General features: G+C 46.0%; 1 protein-coding gene across 2 annotated transcripts in view; it reads right to left on the minus strand.

The window, feature by feature from the left end:
- Positions 1–16,876, minus strand: part of LOC126252038 (tyrocidine synthase 3) — a 144,044-nt gene that overhangs the window by 41,514 nt on the left and 85,654 nt on the right. For both annotated transcript variants that reach the window (XM_049952828.1, XM_049952827.1), the window contains exons 3-4: positions 11,105–11,426; positions 3,573–3,752 (exon numbers count right to left, since the gene is read on the minus strand). In XM_049952828.1, the coding sequence (XP_049808785.1) occupies positions 3,573–3,752; positions 11,105–11,426 (502 nt within the window). The remainder of the gene's footprint in view (positions 1–3,572; positions 3,753–11,104; positions 11,427–16,876) is intronic.

Here is a 16,876-nt window from a genome sequence, read left to right on the forward strand (position 1 = left end):
AATGTTAGTTAGTATCATAAAAATGGCTCTGAGCACTATGGGACTTAACATCTACGGTCATCAGTCCCCTAGAACTTAGAACTACTTAAACCTAACTAACCTAAGGACAGCACACAACACTCAGCCATCACGAGGCAGATAAAATCCCTGACCCCGCCGGGAATCGAACCCGGGAACCCGGGCGTGGGAAGCGAGAACGCTACCGCACGACCACGAGATGCGGGCAGTTAGTATCATGATCTGATTATTCCTTACGAGACAACTTGTGCGATTTTGCCATATCCCTGCCCACGATTATTAAATTTTTGTTGCCATATTTTAACGCACAGTATAGGTAAAATTTGATACGGGAGGCTAGCGAGTAGTAGGTTCACAAGTAAGAGTCATCCAACGACGCGCCAGATGTCGACATAGCGTAAGAACGGCCCGGAGAGCAAGCGTCGTATCTTACGGGAAAACAAAGACAGACAGACACACACACACACACACACACACACACACACACACACACACACACACACACACACAGAGAGAGAGAGAGAGAGAGAGAGAGAGAGAGAGAGAGAGAGGATTCACCTACAACCCTGGGCGCCAAGGAGGTAATCTCTATCATTTAGATTTACTGTTTGAATATTGATACATGGCTCTAACCGTGCTGAAGACGTTACTTGCACTGAGAACTTGTTAATAATTTCAATATCACTCGATTCATGAGGAAAAGATAATTAAAAATTTTAGTTACCGTTGCTTATTGATGGAAAGGATGGAGCAATCAAGTTCGTCCTGCGTGGGCAGGAACCACACTGCTAAAATAGCTCCCTAGTAGTCTACAATCGGTTTTAGAGGAGGTAATACATGAATCTGACAAAATATGATTTCGCGTAGACGTAGCAGTTTGTTGAAAAATTGCCTCGGGTTACGTACTTGGGCGATGTGTTAATCCAAGTTATCGAGCAGTGAAGTGCAAATCCGCGTAAAGACGGAATTAATTGTTTAAGTTGCCTCGGGAAGCATTTGTGCGATCTCGTGTTGATTCTAAGACCGTGTGAAGCATTTTGTGACTTTTGCGGTGCTCGGAAACTAATGGTTAATGTCCAGGAATCTCGTTATGAATATTAACGATACACTGATCCTAGAAATCGTTTAACTAATTCTGCAATTGGATAAATAAAATTAGTTGGCATGCTAAACATCTTACGATTCTTATTATGCTTAGCATTTAAATCTAACAACTTGCCACAAATATGAAACTTCCTGGCAGACTAAAACTGTGAGCCGGACCGAGACTCGAACTCGGGACCTTTGACTTTCGCGGGCAAGTGCTCTACCAACTGAGCTACCCAAGCACGACTCACGCCCCGTCCTCACAACTTTACTTCTGCAGGGTTCGCAGTAGAGCTTCTGTAAAGTTTAGAAGGTAGGAGACGAGATACTGGCAGAAGTAAAGCTGTGAGGACGGGGCGCGAGTCGTGCTCGGGTAGCTCAGTTAGCCGGCACGGTAGCTCAGCGTGTTCGGTCAGAGAGCCGGTTGGCCTCTGTAATAAAAAAACTGAGTGGAAGGATCAACCACCGAACTTGAACAGGATGTCTTGCGACGTCCGCAACGACCAAACAACGATCAATAACGAACAAAATGAAAAAAAAAGTTGGTAGAGCACTTGCCCGCGAAAGGCAAAGGTCCCAAGTTTGAGTCTCGGTCCGGCACACAGTTTTAATCTACATCTACATCTACATTTATACTCCGCAAGCCACCCAACGGTGCGTGGCGGAGGGCACTTTACGTGCCACTGTCATTACCGCCCTTTCCTGTTCCAGTCGCGTATGGTTCGCGGGAAGAATGTCTGAAAGCCTCCGTGCGCGCTCTAATCTCTCAAATTTTACATTCGTGATCTCCTCGGGAGGTATAAGTAGGGGGAAGCAATATATTCGATACCTCATCCAGAAACGCACCCTCTCGAAACCTGGCGAGCAAGCTACACCGCGATGCAGAGCGCCTCTCTTGCAGAGTCTGCCACTTGAGTTTATTAAACATCTCCGTAACGCTATCACGGTTACCAAATAACTCTGTGACGAAACGCGCCGCTCTTCTTTGGATCTTCTCTACCTCCTCCGTCAACCCGATCTGGTACGGATCCCACACTGATGAGCAATACTCAAGTATAGGTCGAACGAGTGTTTTGTAAGCCACCTCCTTTGTTGATGGACTACATTTTCTAAGCACTCTCCCAATGAATCTCAATCTGGTACCCGCCTTACCAACAATTAATTTTATATGATCATTCCACTTCAAATCGTTCCGCACGCATACTCCCAGATATTTTACAGAAGTAACTGCTACCAGTGTTTATTCCGCTATCATATAATCAAACAATAAAGGATCCTTCTTTCTGTGTATTTGCAATACATTACATTTGTCTATGTTAAGGGACAGTTGCCACTCCCTGCACCAAGTGCCTATCCGCTGCAGATCTTTCTGCATATCGCTACAATTTTCTAATGCTGCAACTTCTCTGTATACTACAGCATCATCCGCGAAAAGCCGCATGGAACTTCCGACACTATTTACTAGGTTATTTATATATATTGTGAAAAGCAATGGTCCCATAACACTCCCCTGTGGCACGCCAGAGGTTACTTTAACGTCTGTAGACGTCTCTCCATTGATAACAACATGCTGTGTTCTGTTTGCTAAAAACTCTTCAATCCAGCCACACAGCTGGTCTGATATTCCGTAGGCTCTTACTTTGTTTATCAGGCGACAGTGCGGAACTGTATCGAACGCCTTCCGGAAGTCAAGAAAAATAGCATCTACCTGGCAGCCTGTATCTAATATTTTCTGGGTCTCATGAACAAATAAAGCGAGTTGGGTCTCACACGATCGCTGTTTCCGGAATCCATGTTGATTCCTACATAGTAGATTCTGGGTTTCCAAAAACGACATGATACTCGAGCAAAAAACATGTTCTAAAATTCTACAACAGATCGACGTCAGAGATATAGGTCTATAGTTTTGCGCATCTGCTCGACGACCCTTCTTGAAGACTGGGACTACCTGTGCTCTTTTCCAATCATTTGGAACCCTTCGTTCCTCTAGAGACTTGCGGTACACGGCTGTTAGAAGGGGGGCCACGAAGTTTCATATCAGCGCACACTCCGCTGCAGAGTGAAAATCTCTTTCTGGAAACTTGCCACAATATTATCCACTCTTTATATCAAAAGCGATAGGGCTCGCGACCGACGGAGAACAACCCAGATGGGGGCAACACCTACGAGAAGCATGTTGGCTACAGTTCATTTGTGATCGGTAAATCATAGTATGACTATTCGTTCCCGTGTACGTATTGGAGCGGACGATTTTTCGAACATTCATCCTCCTATCTGCTGTGATAAGTGTTATGAACTGCTTAATTAGTCGAGCTAGTACAATAGAATCCGAATGCCTTCAAAGGTGACTATTTGTATCATGTGTTTACGTGGATCAATCTTATCTCCTCTTCTGGTTGTCACTTTAGCGGACCCGAAGATAAGGCGCAGGAAAGACCCTTTGCGTGTAAACGTAGAGTGCGACGTACCTTTGGGGACGCCGGTGCTGCCGGACGTGTAGAGGACCAACGCCAGCGGCGACTCGTGTCGGCGCTCCTTGCTCTGCAGGGTTTCTGCGTCACTGAGGGGGTCGCCGGACAGCTCGGCCGCCTCGCGCTCCAGCTCGCTGAAACTCACTGCGCTGTAGCCGCCCAGCACGTCCGTGTCCACTGCAACACACCACACAGAGGCCATAGTCACAAGAGCGACGAAAGAAAGCAACAAGCTTGTGCAATGTTGAGTAATACATGCAACAGCCTCCAGGGCTTTTCAGTGGTACCAGGGTGCAATATGTTGATATTTAGGGGATGTAGTGTTAGTGACTCACCCGTAAAATGACGCAATTAATAAAGTGCTCCGGGCTACTATGCCGTGCTCTAAAGGCCTTCACATTTAAACCCAACGTTTCGTCCACAATTTAACTCATCCATGAAGGAAGTAGCTTCTAAGGTGCTTGTCCGGTCTAATGTTGAGTGTTTATCAACATGGGATCCTTATCATGTAGGACTGACAGAAGAGAGAAAGACGTTTCGTCACGGAATCGCTTAGTCGGCGCGTGAGCGTTACCGAGCGCTCAACGAACTCATTAGCAACACTTACAGGAGAGGCGTTGTGCATTACAGAGGGGTTCAATATTGAAATTTCGAGAGTTTGCCAGCATACTACTTCCTCCCACATACATATCGTGTAATGACGGTGAGAAAATTCCAGAAACTGGCGCCAATACAGAGGTCTACCGACAATAATTCTTCATACGCGCCATTTGCGAGTGGAACAGCGCAGGGAGGATCAGTTAGTAGTACCAGAAATATGCTCCGCTACTCACCATTATGGTGTATGGTGTAGATGTACACTATGTGATCAAAAGTATCACAGCATGAAAGCAAGGCTAAAACACTAGTAGCGGAAAGTTATTTGCAACTTGTATGGGAATCAGACTGCAGTTTTAAGCGTCGATGGGCATGAAAGGAAAGCAGTGCCTGAGAAGAGAGACGTATAGCCAACCTCAGATGTTATTCAATCTGTACACTGAGCAAGCAATAAAGGAAACGAAAGAAAAAATTGGAGTAGGATTTAAGGTTCGATGAGAAGAAATGAAACCTTTTGAGGTTGCCAAGGGCAGTTTAACGGAATGGATAACGTATTGAGAAGTGGTTGTAAGATAACAAAAGAAGAACAAGAGTAAAAGGAACGCTTAGGGAATTACGAAGGTGTGCTGAAAATCCGTTAGTCATTTGTCATTGAGACATCGTGAGAGAGAATGGGATTTCATGGTGGAGCGGCTGCTCATAAGCCACACATCACGCCGGTAAATGCAAAACGACGCCTCGCTTGGTGTGAGGAGCGTGAACATTGCACGATTGAACAGTGGAAAAACGTGTGGAGTGACGAATCACGGTACACAATGTGGCAATCCGATGGCAGGGTGTCTGTATGGCGAGTGCCTGGTGAACGTCATCTGTCAGCGTGTGTAGTGCCAACAGTAAAATTCGAAGGCGGTGGTGTTATGGTGTGGTTGCGTTTTTCATGGAGGGGGCTTGCACCCCTTGTTGATTTTCGTGGCACTATCACGGCACAGGCCTACACTGATGTTTCAAACACCTTAAGGCTTCCCACTGTTGAAGAGCAATCCGCGGATGGCGATTGCATCTTTCAACACGATCGAGCGTCTGTTCATGACGCACGGCCTGTGGCGGACTGGTTACACGACAATAACATCCCTGTAATGGACTGACCTGCACGGAGTCCTGACCTGAATCCTGTACGCCAGCTTCGTGCCAGGCCTCACCGACCGACATGGATACCTCTCCCCAGCGCAGCATACCGTAAAGAATGGGCTGCCATTCCCAAGAAACCTTCCAGCACCAGAACGAACGTATGTCTGCGAGAGTGGAAGCCGTAATCAAGGCTAAGGGTGGGTCAACACCATATTGAATCCCAGCATTACCGATGCAGGGCGCCACGAACTTTTAAGTCATGTTCAGCCATGTGTCCTGACACTTTTGATCACAGTGTGGATCTGTCGATGACATCCGGACACATGTTACACCCGGTATGTGATCAGAACCCATTTGGAAAGTCTGCTTGCGACAGGATTAAAATCACGAGTGCGTCTGGCCAGGCTACCGCGGACACGACGCCGGCAAGCGCGACTACTGTCGTGTTGTCGAGTTCACTGGAGAGTAGAATGGTGCTCTTTTGTCTTCAGTGACGAGAGTAGTTTCTGTCTGTATGCGAGTGATAGACATACACGTGTATGCCATAGACCTGCTGAGCTACCTATGCCGGAGTGCATTCACTCACGACACAGGTGCCATTCCAGGTTTCACGCTGTTGGGAGCCATCAGTTACAACTCATGGTCACACTGATGTTTCAGCAGGACAGAAATCCCAGTGTCTGCTACATTGCACAAGCTCTTACTCCCGTGTTACTGCCGTTACTTCGGGAGAAAGATGATGTGCTTTTTCAGCAGGACAATGCACGTTCACATACGGCTTGTGCAACGCAACGTGCCCTTCGTGGTGTACCCAACTGCCCTGGCAGAAAGCTAACCAGATCTGTCACCAATTGAACATGCATGGTGCACGATGAAGTGGGAACTTACTCGTTTTCCAAGGCTTGCAAGAACCATTGCCGAATTGCAACGAAAGGCACGAGATGTGTGGGATAGTCTATCGCAGGATGCCATTTGGCAACTACACGACCGTTTACATGCGAGAATACACGCCTGCGTCGTCCCCAGAGGCGCATACACTGGGCTGATACGGCTGTTCGGACACCCATTACTGCGACTGTTTCATTTGGACTGAAACTGTTATCGTATGCTCTTATAATAGCTAACTACGTATCAGTTCGCTTGACAATAAAATGATTGTGTCTTTGAGGGTGTTCCTCTTTTCCCGGCAGTGTAATGCGTCAATCAGCACTGAGACCGAAGTATTTTATACAAGCTTTGTGAAGCAGGACCTCAGCTATGAACTCAAGATGAACACACAATGGGTTAAAGAAGAAAGAGAAGGCCGCGCAATGCATTATAGTATAATTCAGTTGTATTAGAGAAGTCTGGCAGAGACCGTAAGTACTTATCTGCTACTATTTTGCTTGTCGAGATTGGATAGTCAGAGAAGTACATCCGGTTCGAAACGTTCCTTCCTTAATTCGGAGTTGTCTTAGCGTCGCGCGAAATCGACCTTGTTGTGGCGGCCAGAACTGACGCACTGTGGCAGTGTGGGCGCGCGAGACGAACTACGGGACGTTCTACTGCGCACGTTAATCGGTAACATTTACTGGCGGATCCAGATTAATTTGTTACAGTGCTACACCAAACTCTTAGGTCGGCAACCTCGCTCTGACCCGTGAGACACGGTTGAATCTTTCGGTTGTGTCCCGCAGATCATTTGAACAATTAATTTATCCATGATAGTTATGTAGGCCGTTGTAATGGATTAAAATTTGTACCAGTCTGCATCACTATCGCGGATAAAACAGACTCAAAATGTCTCAGGAACATCAACATTATTTCAATCTTTTATCGAAAGGGTGTGGTGCATCTTATTGGCTCTGAGCACTGTGGAACTTAACATCTAAGGTCATCAGTCCCCTATAACTTACAAGGGAACCTCCCCATCGCATCCCGCTCAGATTTAGTTATAAGTTGGCACAGTGGATAGGCCTTGAAAAACTGAACACAGATCAACTGAGAAAACAGGAAGAAGTTGTGTGGGACTGTGAAAAAATAAGCAAAACATACAAACTGAGTAGTTCATGGGAAGATAGGCAACATCAAGGAAACTGAACGCAGGAGCGCCGTGGTCTCCTGGTAACGTGAGCAGCTGCGGAACGAGAGGTCCTTGGTTCAAATCTTCCATCCAGAGAAAAGTTTAATTTTTTATTTTCAGTTTATGTGACAAACTCTTACGTTTTCATCACTTTTTTGGGAGTGATTATCACATCCACAAGAAAACCTAAATCGGGCAAGGTAGAAGCATCGTTTTACCCATTCGCCAAGTGTACAAGTTAGGTGGGTCGACAACATGTTCCTGTCATGTGACGCACATGCCGTCACCAGTGTCGTATAGATTATATCATATGTGTTTTCCTGTGGAGGAATCGGTTGACCTATGACCTTGCGATCAAATGTTTTCGGTTCCCATTGGAGAGGCACGTCCTCTCGTCTACTAATCGCACGGTTTTGCGATGCGGTCGCAAAACACAGACCCTAAACTTATTACAGTGAACAGAGATGTCAATGAACGAACGGGCAGATAATAACTATGCAAAAATTAAGAAAGTAAAATTTTCACTCGAGGGAACACTTGAACCAAGGACCTCTCGTCTTGCAGCTGCTCACGCTACCACGGGACCACGGCGCTTCTGAGCTTACATTGTCCATTATGTTACCTATGTGACCCATGGACTACTCATTTTGTATATTTTGCTTATTTTTTCACAGTTCCACACAACTTCTTCCTGTTTTCTCAATTGATCTGTGTTCAGTTTTTCAAGGCCTATCCACTGTGCCAACTTATAACTAAATCTGAGGGGGGTGCGATGGGGAGGTTCCCTTGTTAGAACTACTTAAACCTAACTAACCTACGGACATCACTCACATCCATGCCCGAGGCAAGATTCGAACGTGCGACCGTCGCGGTCGCGCGGTTCCAGGCTGAAGCGCCTAGAACCGCTCGGCCACAGTTGCCGGCGGCGTATCTGATTAGTGTTAACAGTGACGAACATATTTTTATGAGGAAATTGAAATTCCGATTTTAGCCGCTATCAGGCACTGATATAAATTCAATGGCGACAAGTGAAAATTTGTGCCGGATGAGAACTCAAATTCAGATTTCCCGCTTTACCCGATTCGCCTATACGAGGACGCTTCACGTCTATCCCAAATTTCCAACTTGTCGAACGGAACATACGTAGCGTCTGTTGTCCATTATCCTCTTCGCTCGCAGCCTCAAGGTGATTCCCGCTAGAATTCGGTCTAAGAGTGCGTCTGCAATGAATGGTCATTAAACGCCGTCAAGGCGCTTATATGTGTGTGTGGTGTCTTGTTTTCATGCAGGCGGATTTCTATGACGACCTTGTCTGCACAATCCCAACAGTCGGGTGTGCTGTGCAGAATTTTCGTATCTCTGTATTTCATTTTGTGGTTGGTTTCTAGGTAATTTCCAGCAACTGCCGATTCTGACGACTGCTGGAGGTCTGTGTGCCGTTTGTATTTCGTGTACCTTTCTTCAGCTGTGCGAATGGTTTATCATAGATATGTATTCCCACACTCGCATGATATGTAATACACTCCAGATTTCCGTAGTCCCAGATAGTCTTATCTTCAAAAAGCAATTGCTCTTCGCCAGTGGGCGGTAGACACATTAGACATTTTGTAGTATTGAAATTGCACCGATTTTTCTAGGCGAGTTGCTCGCGTATGGAGTGTAGACTATCTTTTTAGCTTTGTCTTCATCGGGAGTTGGCTGTAGTGTGGTCGTTTGCTTGAAGGCGCGACGAATTTGGCGGTCGCTACAGTCGCTTTTCTGCAACACGTCTCTTTGGTGGTGCAGTTCCGATTTTAGGTTTTGTCGGAGAGCACACGACCTCTGTTAAGCAAAGTGTTTAGCACCCCTTCTGTTCGTGACGGGTGAGGGTACTGGGCCGTGTGGGTTTTCTTCCGATAAACGCTGTTGTCGCAGTGCTCCGTCCGGTTTTTCTCCGTGCGAGAACATCCACGAATGGCAGCTGCCAGTGTATTTCAACTTACAAGGAGAGGTCTCCAGCGGTGGGGTCGACTTTTTGAAAGAGCCTCTACTGTGAAGTAGGTTAAGAGCTCGTTTTCGAGTAATCTACGAAAATATCCCGAGATTTTTTTGTCTATTACTCGCGGACGAGGGCCTACCATGGTGAATGGATTGGACCTTAAGTACGTGACCGTATAAATTGTTTCAAAATGTCGATCCCACCGCTAAGAACTTATTCTTGTTAGGAGAGCGCGGGCTCCGGCACTGAAAATTCTCCAGACGCAGCAGGAACTGAACTACGAACACGGCGGGGTGCAGACCGAGGGCAGCCGATCTACTCTCGAGTGCGAGCTACCTCCAAGGCAATTTTCAGCATTTACGTATTTTATTAACTCTAAAACACCGGTAACTACGATTGAAATGGACACACGTGCATTGGTACTGGACGTTGGCAAGGTAACAGAGCGCTGCACGGTCTAATGAATCCAGATACTTTCTTCATTATGACGATGGGAGGGGGTCAATCCGTTCGTCTTCCTCGACACCTGTACTGTGGGACAGATACAAGCTGGCGGCATTCCCATTGTGCCCTGGGAAATTCACGTGGGCATAGGGTGACCAGATGCAGTTGTTTAAAAAGGAGGACAAACAGCTTCAAAAAGGAAGACAAAGGAAGAAAAGAGGACAGATCAAAGGGGTCAACTGCGGATGAGGATACCACCCGTCAGCTTTGGACAAGTCACGTGACTGCCGGGAATTACCGGTGAAACTAGTAGTTAATTGTTACTGATGGTCAGGTGGTGGTTAACTGAGCAATATAGAAAAAGTTAAAAACATTGATTGTGGTGACAGTGTGGCGTCAATTTTTTTGTTATGTCAACAGCACGGAATTGTTTACAAAGCGAAAAACTTAAGACGGTTCACCTCCCTTCATTCGACGCACCGCTACCATCATCTACAATTCAAGCAGCAGCTGACGACATGTAAACTGCACTTTAACCTTCCGAATACAAATTGAATGACTATGAAACAATGAAATAAAACCATGAGAGTTAATCTGTCGAATTATTTCTTACCTTTATTGGCCACTGAGACGTACGTTCCAGCTCCACATATCTTACATTCCGCTTCAAATTCATTTCTCCCTTTCTTAAAGCCGGATATTTGCAGGAAAGGACATCAGAAAATGTACACTTTCGTTTAGGCAGAGCCAAATATTTTACGTAACTCACTCGGTTAAAAATTGCACTCACAAGTCACACGTGCACTACAGGAAGTCAAGCCAATACAAAGCGAAGATACGAAACGAAAATTTTACATAATCGCTTATAGGTAGATCAACGATAACATCGACGATCCTGGTGCCACCTACTAACACCGCCTTCGTACGTGTTTATCACGAAGGCTGTGCCATTAGTTAAAGTATTTAAGAAAAGAGCAATAGAACGGGACGAATTGTAAATTTAACTGTATTACGCTCAACTTTGCGAAAAAGCTGGACACTGTAAAAATCCGCCAGGACCGCGAACAAAGAGCTAAAAAGAAGGACATGTCCGGATTAATCCGGACGTCTGATCACCCTGGGCATGGATGGGTCTTGTGGAGATCGTGTAGGGCACAATGATGGCCAAGGAGTTACTGACCACGTACCCCACTTCATTACGATCGTGTTTCCAGACAGCAGTGGCGTTTTTCAGCAAGATAATGAGGTCAGGATTGTGGTGGAGTGGTTCAAGGAACACAGTGGCGAGTCCCAGTTGGTGTGCGTCAGTACGAGACTCACCGGCGTCGGCTATGACGAGGGCGGGCCGCGCCTCACGCAGGATGTGGTGGACTCGCGCGGCGGGGAAGCCGGGCCCCAGCGGCAGGTAGGCGGCGCCCGCCTTCCAGGCGGCCAGCAGCGCCACGACGAGGCCGGCGCGAGGCCGCATGTCCACCGCCACCAGCCAGTCGCCGTCGCCGTTGGGCCCCGCGCCAGTGGCTCCCTGCACTCGCCGCACCAGCGCGCGCGCCACGCGCGACGCCGCCTCGTCCAGAGCGCGCAGCGCCACCGCCGCACTGCCCGCCTCACCATCCTCTACCGAGCCGGGACACACCAGCGCCACCTGAAAACAATGCATAATGTTATAAAAATTTATCCATATATGAAAGTATTCATGTAAGTATATAAGCCCATATATATATATATATATATATATATATATATATATATATATATATATATATATATATATATACATACACGCACAGAAGCCAGTGTGTATCCATATAGCACGTATATATCCATATAGCACGTATATATCCATATAGCACGTATATATCCATATAGCACGTATATATCCATATAGCACGTATATATGTATATGCACGTATAAATGAACAGTAATGCCCATTAAAATTCCTACTCCAAGAAGAAATGCAGATGATAAACTGGTATTCATTGGACAAACGTTTATATAGTGTATATAGTACCTATGGGCGTATATAGTATGTATATATGTATGTACCACATCATCTAAACCACTGGACCAACTTCAACCAAACTGTGTACACGTATTTTCACGCAATTTGGGTGCATAGATCCTGAGAAATCAGTACCCAGAACAACCAATTTTGACCGTAATAACGGCCTTGATACGCCTGGGCATTGAGTCAAACAGAGCTTGGATGGCGTGTACAGGTACAGCTGCCCATGCAGCTTTAACACCATACCATAGTTCATCAAGAGTAGTGACTGGCGTATTGTGACGAGCCAGTTGCTCGGCCACCATTGACCAGACGTTTTCAGTTGGTAAGAGATCTGGAGAATGTGCTGGCCAGGGCAGCAGTCGAACATTTTCTGTATCCAGAAAGGCCCGTACAGGACCTGCAACATGCGGTCGTTCATTATCCTGCTGAAATGTAGGGTTTCGCGGGGATCGAATGAAGGGTAGAGCCACGAGTCGTAACACATCTGAAATGTAACGTCCACTGTTCAAAGTGCCGTCAATGCGAACAAGAGGTGATCGAGACGTGTAACCAATGGCACCCCATACCATCACGCCGGGTGATACGGTAGTATGGCGATGACGAATACACGCTTCCAACGTGCGTTCACCGCGATGTCGCCAAATACCAATGCAACCATCATGATGCTGTAAACAGAACCTGGATTCATCCGAAAAAATGACGTTTTGCCATTCGTGCACCCAGGTTCGTCGTTGAGTACACCATCACAGGCGCTCCTGTCTGTGATGCAGCGTCAATGGTAACCGCAGCCATGGACTCCGAGCTGATAGTCCGTGCTGCTGCAAACGTCGTCGAACTGTTCGTGTAGCTGGTTGTTGTCTTCCAAATGTCCTCAACTGTTGACTCAGATCTGTTACAGCCATGCGGATAAGATGCCTGTCATCTCGACTGCTAGTGATACGAGGCCGTTGGGATCCAGCACGGCGTTTCGTGTTACCCTCCTGAACCCACCGATTCCACATTCTGCTAACAGTCACTGGATCTCGACCAACGCGAGCAGCAATGTCGCGATACGGTAAACCGCAATCGCGATAGGCTACAATCCCACCTTCATCAATTCGGAAACGTGATGGTACGCATTTCTCCTCCTTACACGAGGCATCACAACAACTTTCCACCAGGCAACGCCGGTCAACTGCTGTTTGTGTATGAGAAATCTGTTGCAAACTTTCCTCATGTCAGCACGTTGTAGGTGTCGCCACCGGCGCCAACCTTGTGTGAATGCTCTGAAAAGCTGATCATTTGCGTATCATACCACCTTCTTCCTGTCGGCTACATTTCACGTCTGTAGCACGTCATCTTCGTGGTGTAGCAATTTTAATGGCCAGTAGGTATATAGTACGTATTGATGTATATAGTACGTATTGATGTATATAGTACGTATATATGCATGTACCACATCTTCTGAACCACTGTACCGACATCAACCAAACTGTGTACACATATTACTTACTGTTCGCAAAGAACTGCTGTGGCAATAAGAAGTACCTAACTGTCAAAAGGGTGGGAGTGGCGATGTAAAAGTAGTGTAGCCCATGACGCGCAAATACCTAGGCTTTTCACTGAGGTGGCAGTCATGGGATAGAGATATGCACATATAGAAATGCCTGCAGTATCGCGTACTGAATGTATAAAAGGGCACTGTACTGGCGGAGCTGTCATTTGTACTCGGGTGATTGATGTGACAAGGCTTCCGAGGTTATTATGGCTGCGCGACGGGAATGAACAGACCTTGAACGTGCAATGGTAGCTGGAGCTAGGCACGTGGGGGTACGTACGAATATGTGCGAAATAAATATCTGAGTTACATGTGGCACATATCCGCGCTAAAGGTTCGGATAAAAAACGACTCAAACCCCTTGATCGATTTCGACGAAACTTCTTACAGACATTATTGTCCACATAGAAATACTGTGGGGTATAAAATCAGCAACATCCTATTGGGGAGGGAGGGAGGGGTGAGAGGGGGGGGGGGGAGAGAAGCTTGACAGAGGGGGAAGGAACAAATAGATGGAGGAGGAGCAGATGGATTAATAGAATTGGAATAAAAAAATATCTGCTATGCTGGTATGATCGTCATCCAGTGATCGTCATCTGTGTTTAACAATTGAAAGTGATAGTGAAACAGGTGTCTGGCTATGAAGTTCGTCATCCTTGTTGCATGGCAAATTGGCTGGAAAGTTATTTACTGCCCCGAAGGATGATGGAGGTGCTCTGCCCCCTACGATTCTTCCTCGTGTACGTGACCTTGCGAAGGCAGTGCTGCACATTAGCGTCACTGCAAGGAAGAGTGAGAAAATGGGCGCAATAGAACTACAGATATGGTATGAGCATTGGTTTTGGCCAGTAGCTGGTCAAAATAAGTTGCTTGTGCTTGATTACTGGTCCGTATGTAAAAATCATGCTCCTTTAGAGCAAACTATACCTCCTGTAAAGTGTGTGACATTGCAGTTCATACCACCTGGAACCATTGCACCAGTTCATCCTCTGGATGTTTGTTTTTCCTTGCCTATAAAATATTATCGCACTACGTGCAGCTACGTCTTAAAGGGTATCCAGTTTAACGATAAGCTCTACGACGAACTGTTCCTCAGTCATTCCATACCACCACATTCTATCAGTTTTCTTCACCCAGTTACCCCAACAGGACTCTATATGCATCCTTTAAGAGTGGATACCTAGCTCAACATCTTGCATGGTTTGTAACTTCCAAAGAGTTCACCTTCGATCTTGATGGTGCGAACCTTGTGATCACTGAGGTGCGCCATTTTTGATTCGGTGTTCATGGTTCAAGTTCTTGAACGTGACAAAATCTGTTTTGTGAAGTGTAATACATACATCCTATAGAAGGTTGATCTGTGAATCTCCCAGACACTCCTTTTCTGTTGCTCTCCTGATGGACATGGTGAGTCATTAGCAGATATATTTTTCTTGCAATAAATGTTAACACAAGACTCAAATGAGCTTTAGTAAATAATGGACTTGTGACCTCGCACTAAAGTGTTTCCTCAGTGTCCTGTCAAACTCTTCAGTAGCATTACCAGATTCCAAGTTTTTTGTTTGCAAATTAGATGACTGGACGAAGTGTTAGCTACCCCTTCAATCCCTCCCTCCCTCCCTCCCCCCACACACACCCCTCTAACAGGACAGTGTCCGCCTTGGGCACTTGACAGGGAAGAGCCTGGCGGTCATATGATCCTGCGCCACTGCAAGTCACTACAATGAGGAGTGTGTGTACCAATAGGTTGCACAGAATCACCACATTAAGATGGGTACACGTGAAGACGTACGAATTGCAGAAAGTGTATTGGATCGGTTATTCTGACCGTGGCAATTTACTTCGTAAGCCGAACCCGCGATCAGCTTACTTGGGTATGTCGGATAAAGAGACAGCTGACAGTGCAGCCACGAGACAAAATGGGGAAAGTTCTATGTTTAATCATTGTGAAAAATATGTTGGAGAATGCACGATATGTATTAGTAGGCACCACTGTCAGTCTTAGGACCAGCAACTGGCCAGTACAGTATAGCCGACGACTGGGCGAGAATGCAGCAGACAAAGAGCATAACTGCGACGGCCGTAGGTGGAACTTTCGTGAAATATTGAAATAGCAGTGCTATGTTGGTACTAATATACAGGGATATCCAAAAAGAAGGAAAAAATTTCGAACATTTTTTTGCTTCCAAACTATAAGCGATAGAAACACAGTTCCTAAGTTCCTGAAAAGAGAAAAGTTGAAATTTTTATGCATTCAATGTGAGCACCATGTGTGTTACACAACAAATATCAAAACGGTGGCTCATTTCCTGAAACACACAGAAAGCAGCTAGTTTCTCATAATCGAATTCACACCTTGAACAGTGCGATGTTGCAGGATTTCAAGAGTATCAGGCAGAGGGGGATAAAAGCGCGGTGTTTTACGTAACCCCACAGGTAAAAGTCACAAGGCGTGAGGTCTTGATACCTTTGAGACCACCGGTGATGAAGTTCATCTTCTGCTTCACCTCTTCCAATCTAACATCCTGGAATGGTGTCATTCAGGTAACGTCGGACGTGCTTGGAGAATCTTTAATTTTTCTCTTTCCAGGAACGTTGGAATTGTGTTTCTATGTTTTGCAGTTTAGAAGCAATAAATGTTTGAAATCTGTTCCTTCTTTTTGAATAGTCGTACGTATAGCGACAAGCGAATTGTGAATTTATTCTTTAACATTATGCTCCAACCGAGATCTAGTTAGATATTTTAAGTGGCGCACTGATTTATTCCTTACAAGAGAATATAGCAATGCTGATTCTGAATTTCCCTGGAAGTGAATAGTGATTTGGACGTGGATGCCGCCTGCTGTTGAATGGTTACGTAGTAAGCTATTGTGCTTAATTATAAACGTTGATGCGGGATTGAGAGCAGTTCATGCGAATGGCAGTTACTTGTTGGTAGTGAGATTACTCTGACTTTGATGAATTTTCCGCGTGCTGTCATAGTTGCGAATTTTTTCCCTCTACTGCTCCTGGTAAGTCAGATTTCAGTGAGGTTATTCACGGCTTATTACGATTATACTAATTACGGGAATTTATATTTAAACCATGTTTTGTGTGGCTTCCCCCGAGTCTGTAACTTCATCTCGAAACGCTCAGACTTCCTCAGGTCAGTTGGTTGATCGAACAACCTCACCCGACGAACTTTAGAGTGTGTATGCATAGTTGAACAGCCCCAGAAGGAACTATAGTGATCGGACGTACCCGTGACCACACCACCAATAAAACTGCGCAATTTGCTGCTGTATCAAGCGGGCTGTCCAACGTGTCTACAAGGAATGGTGCATCACTCGAAGCTATGAAACACGGCGTAAGTACAGTAGTCAAAGATCCTGCCAACAGGTACCATGCTTTGTATATGACAATCTGTTTTTAACCCGGTAGCATGTGCCGTTGTCAGTGAGTGGACGATCTCTAACAGTCTCCGACTGAACATCCCGAAAGGAGCTACGTTCAGTTGGAGTGGTCTCGCTATTTCCTGATACTGCCAAACCGTATGCGAAAACAAGGCAC

Source organism: Schistocerca nitens, chromosome 4 (genome assembly GCF_023898315.1).
Source record: "Schistocerca nitens isolate TAMUIC-IGC-003100 chromosome 4, iqSchNite1.1, whole genome shotgun sequence".
NCBI classification, from domain to species: Eukaryota; Metazoa; Arthropoda; class Insecta; order Orthoptera; family Acrididae; genus Schistocerca; species Schistocerca nitens.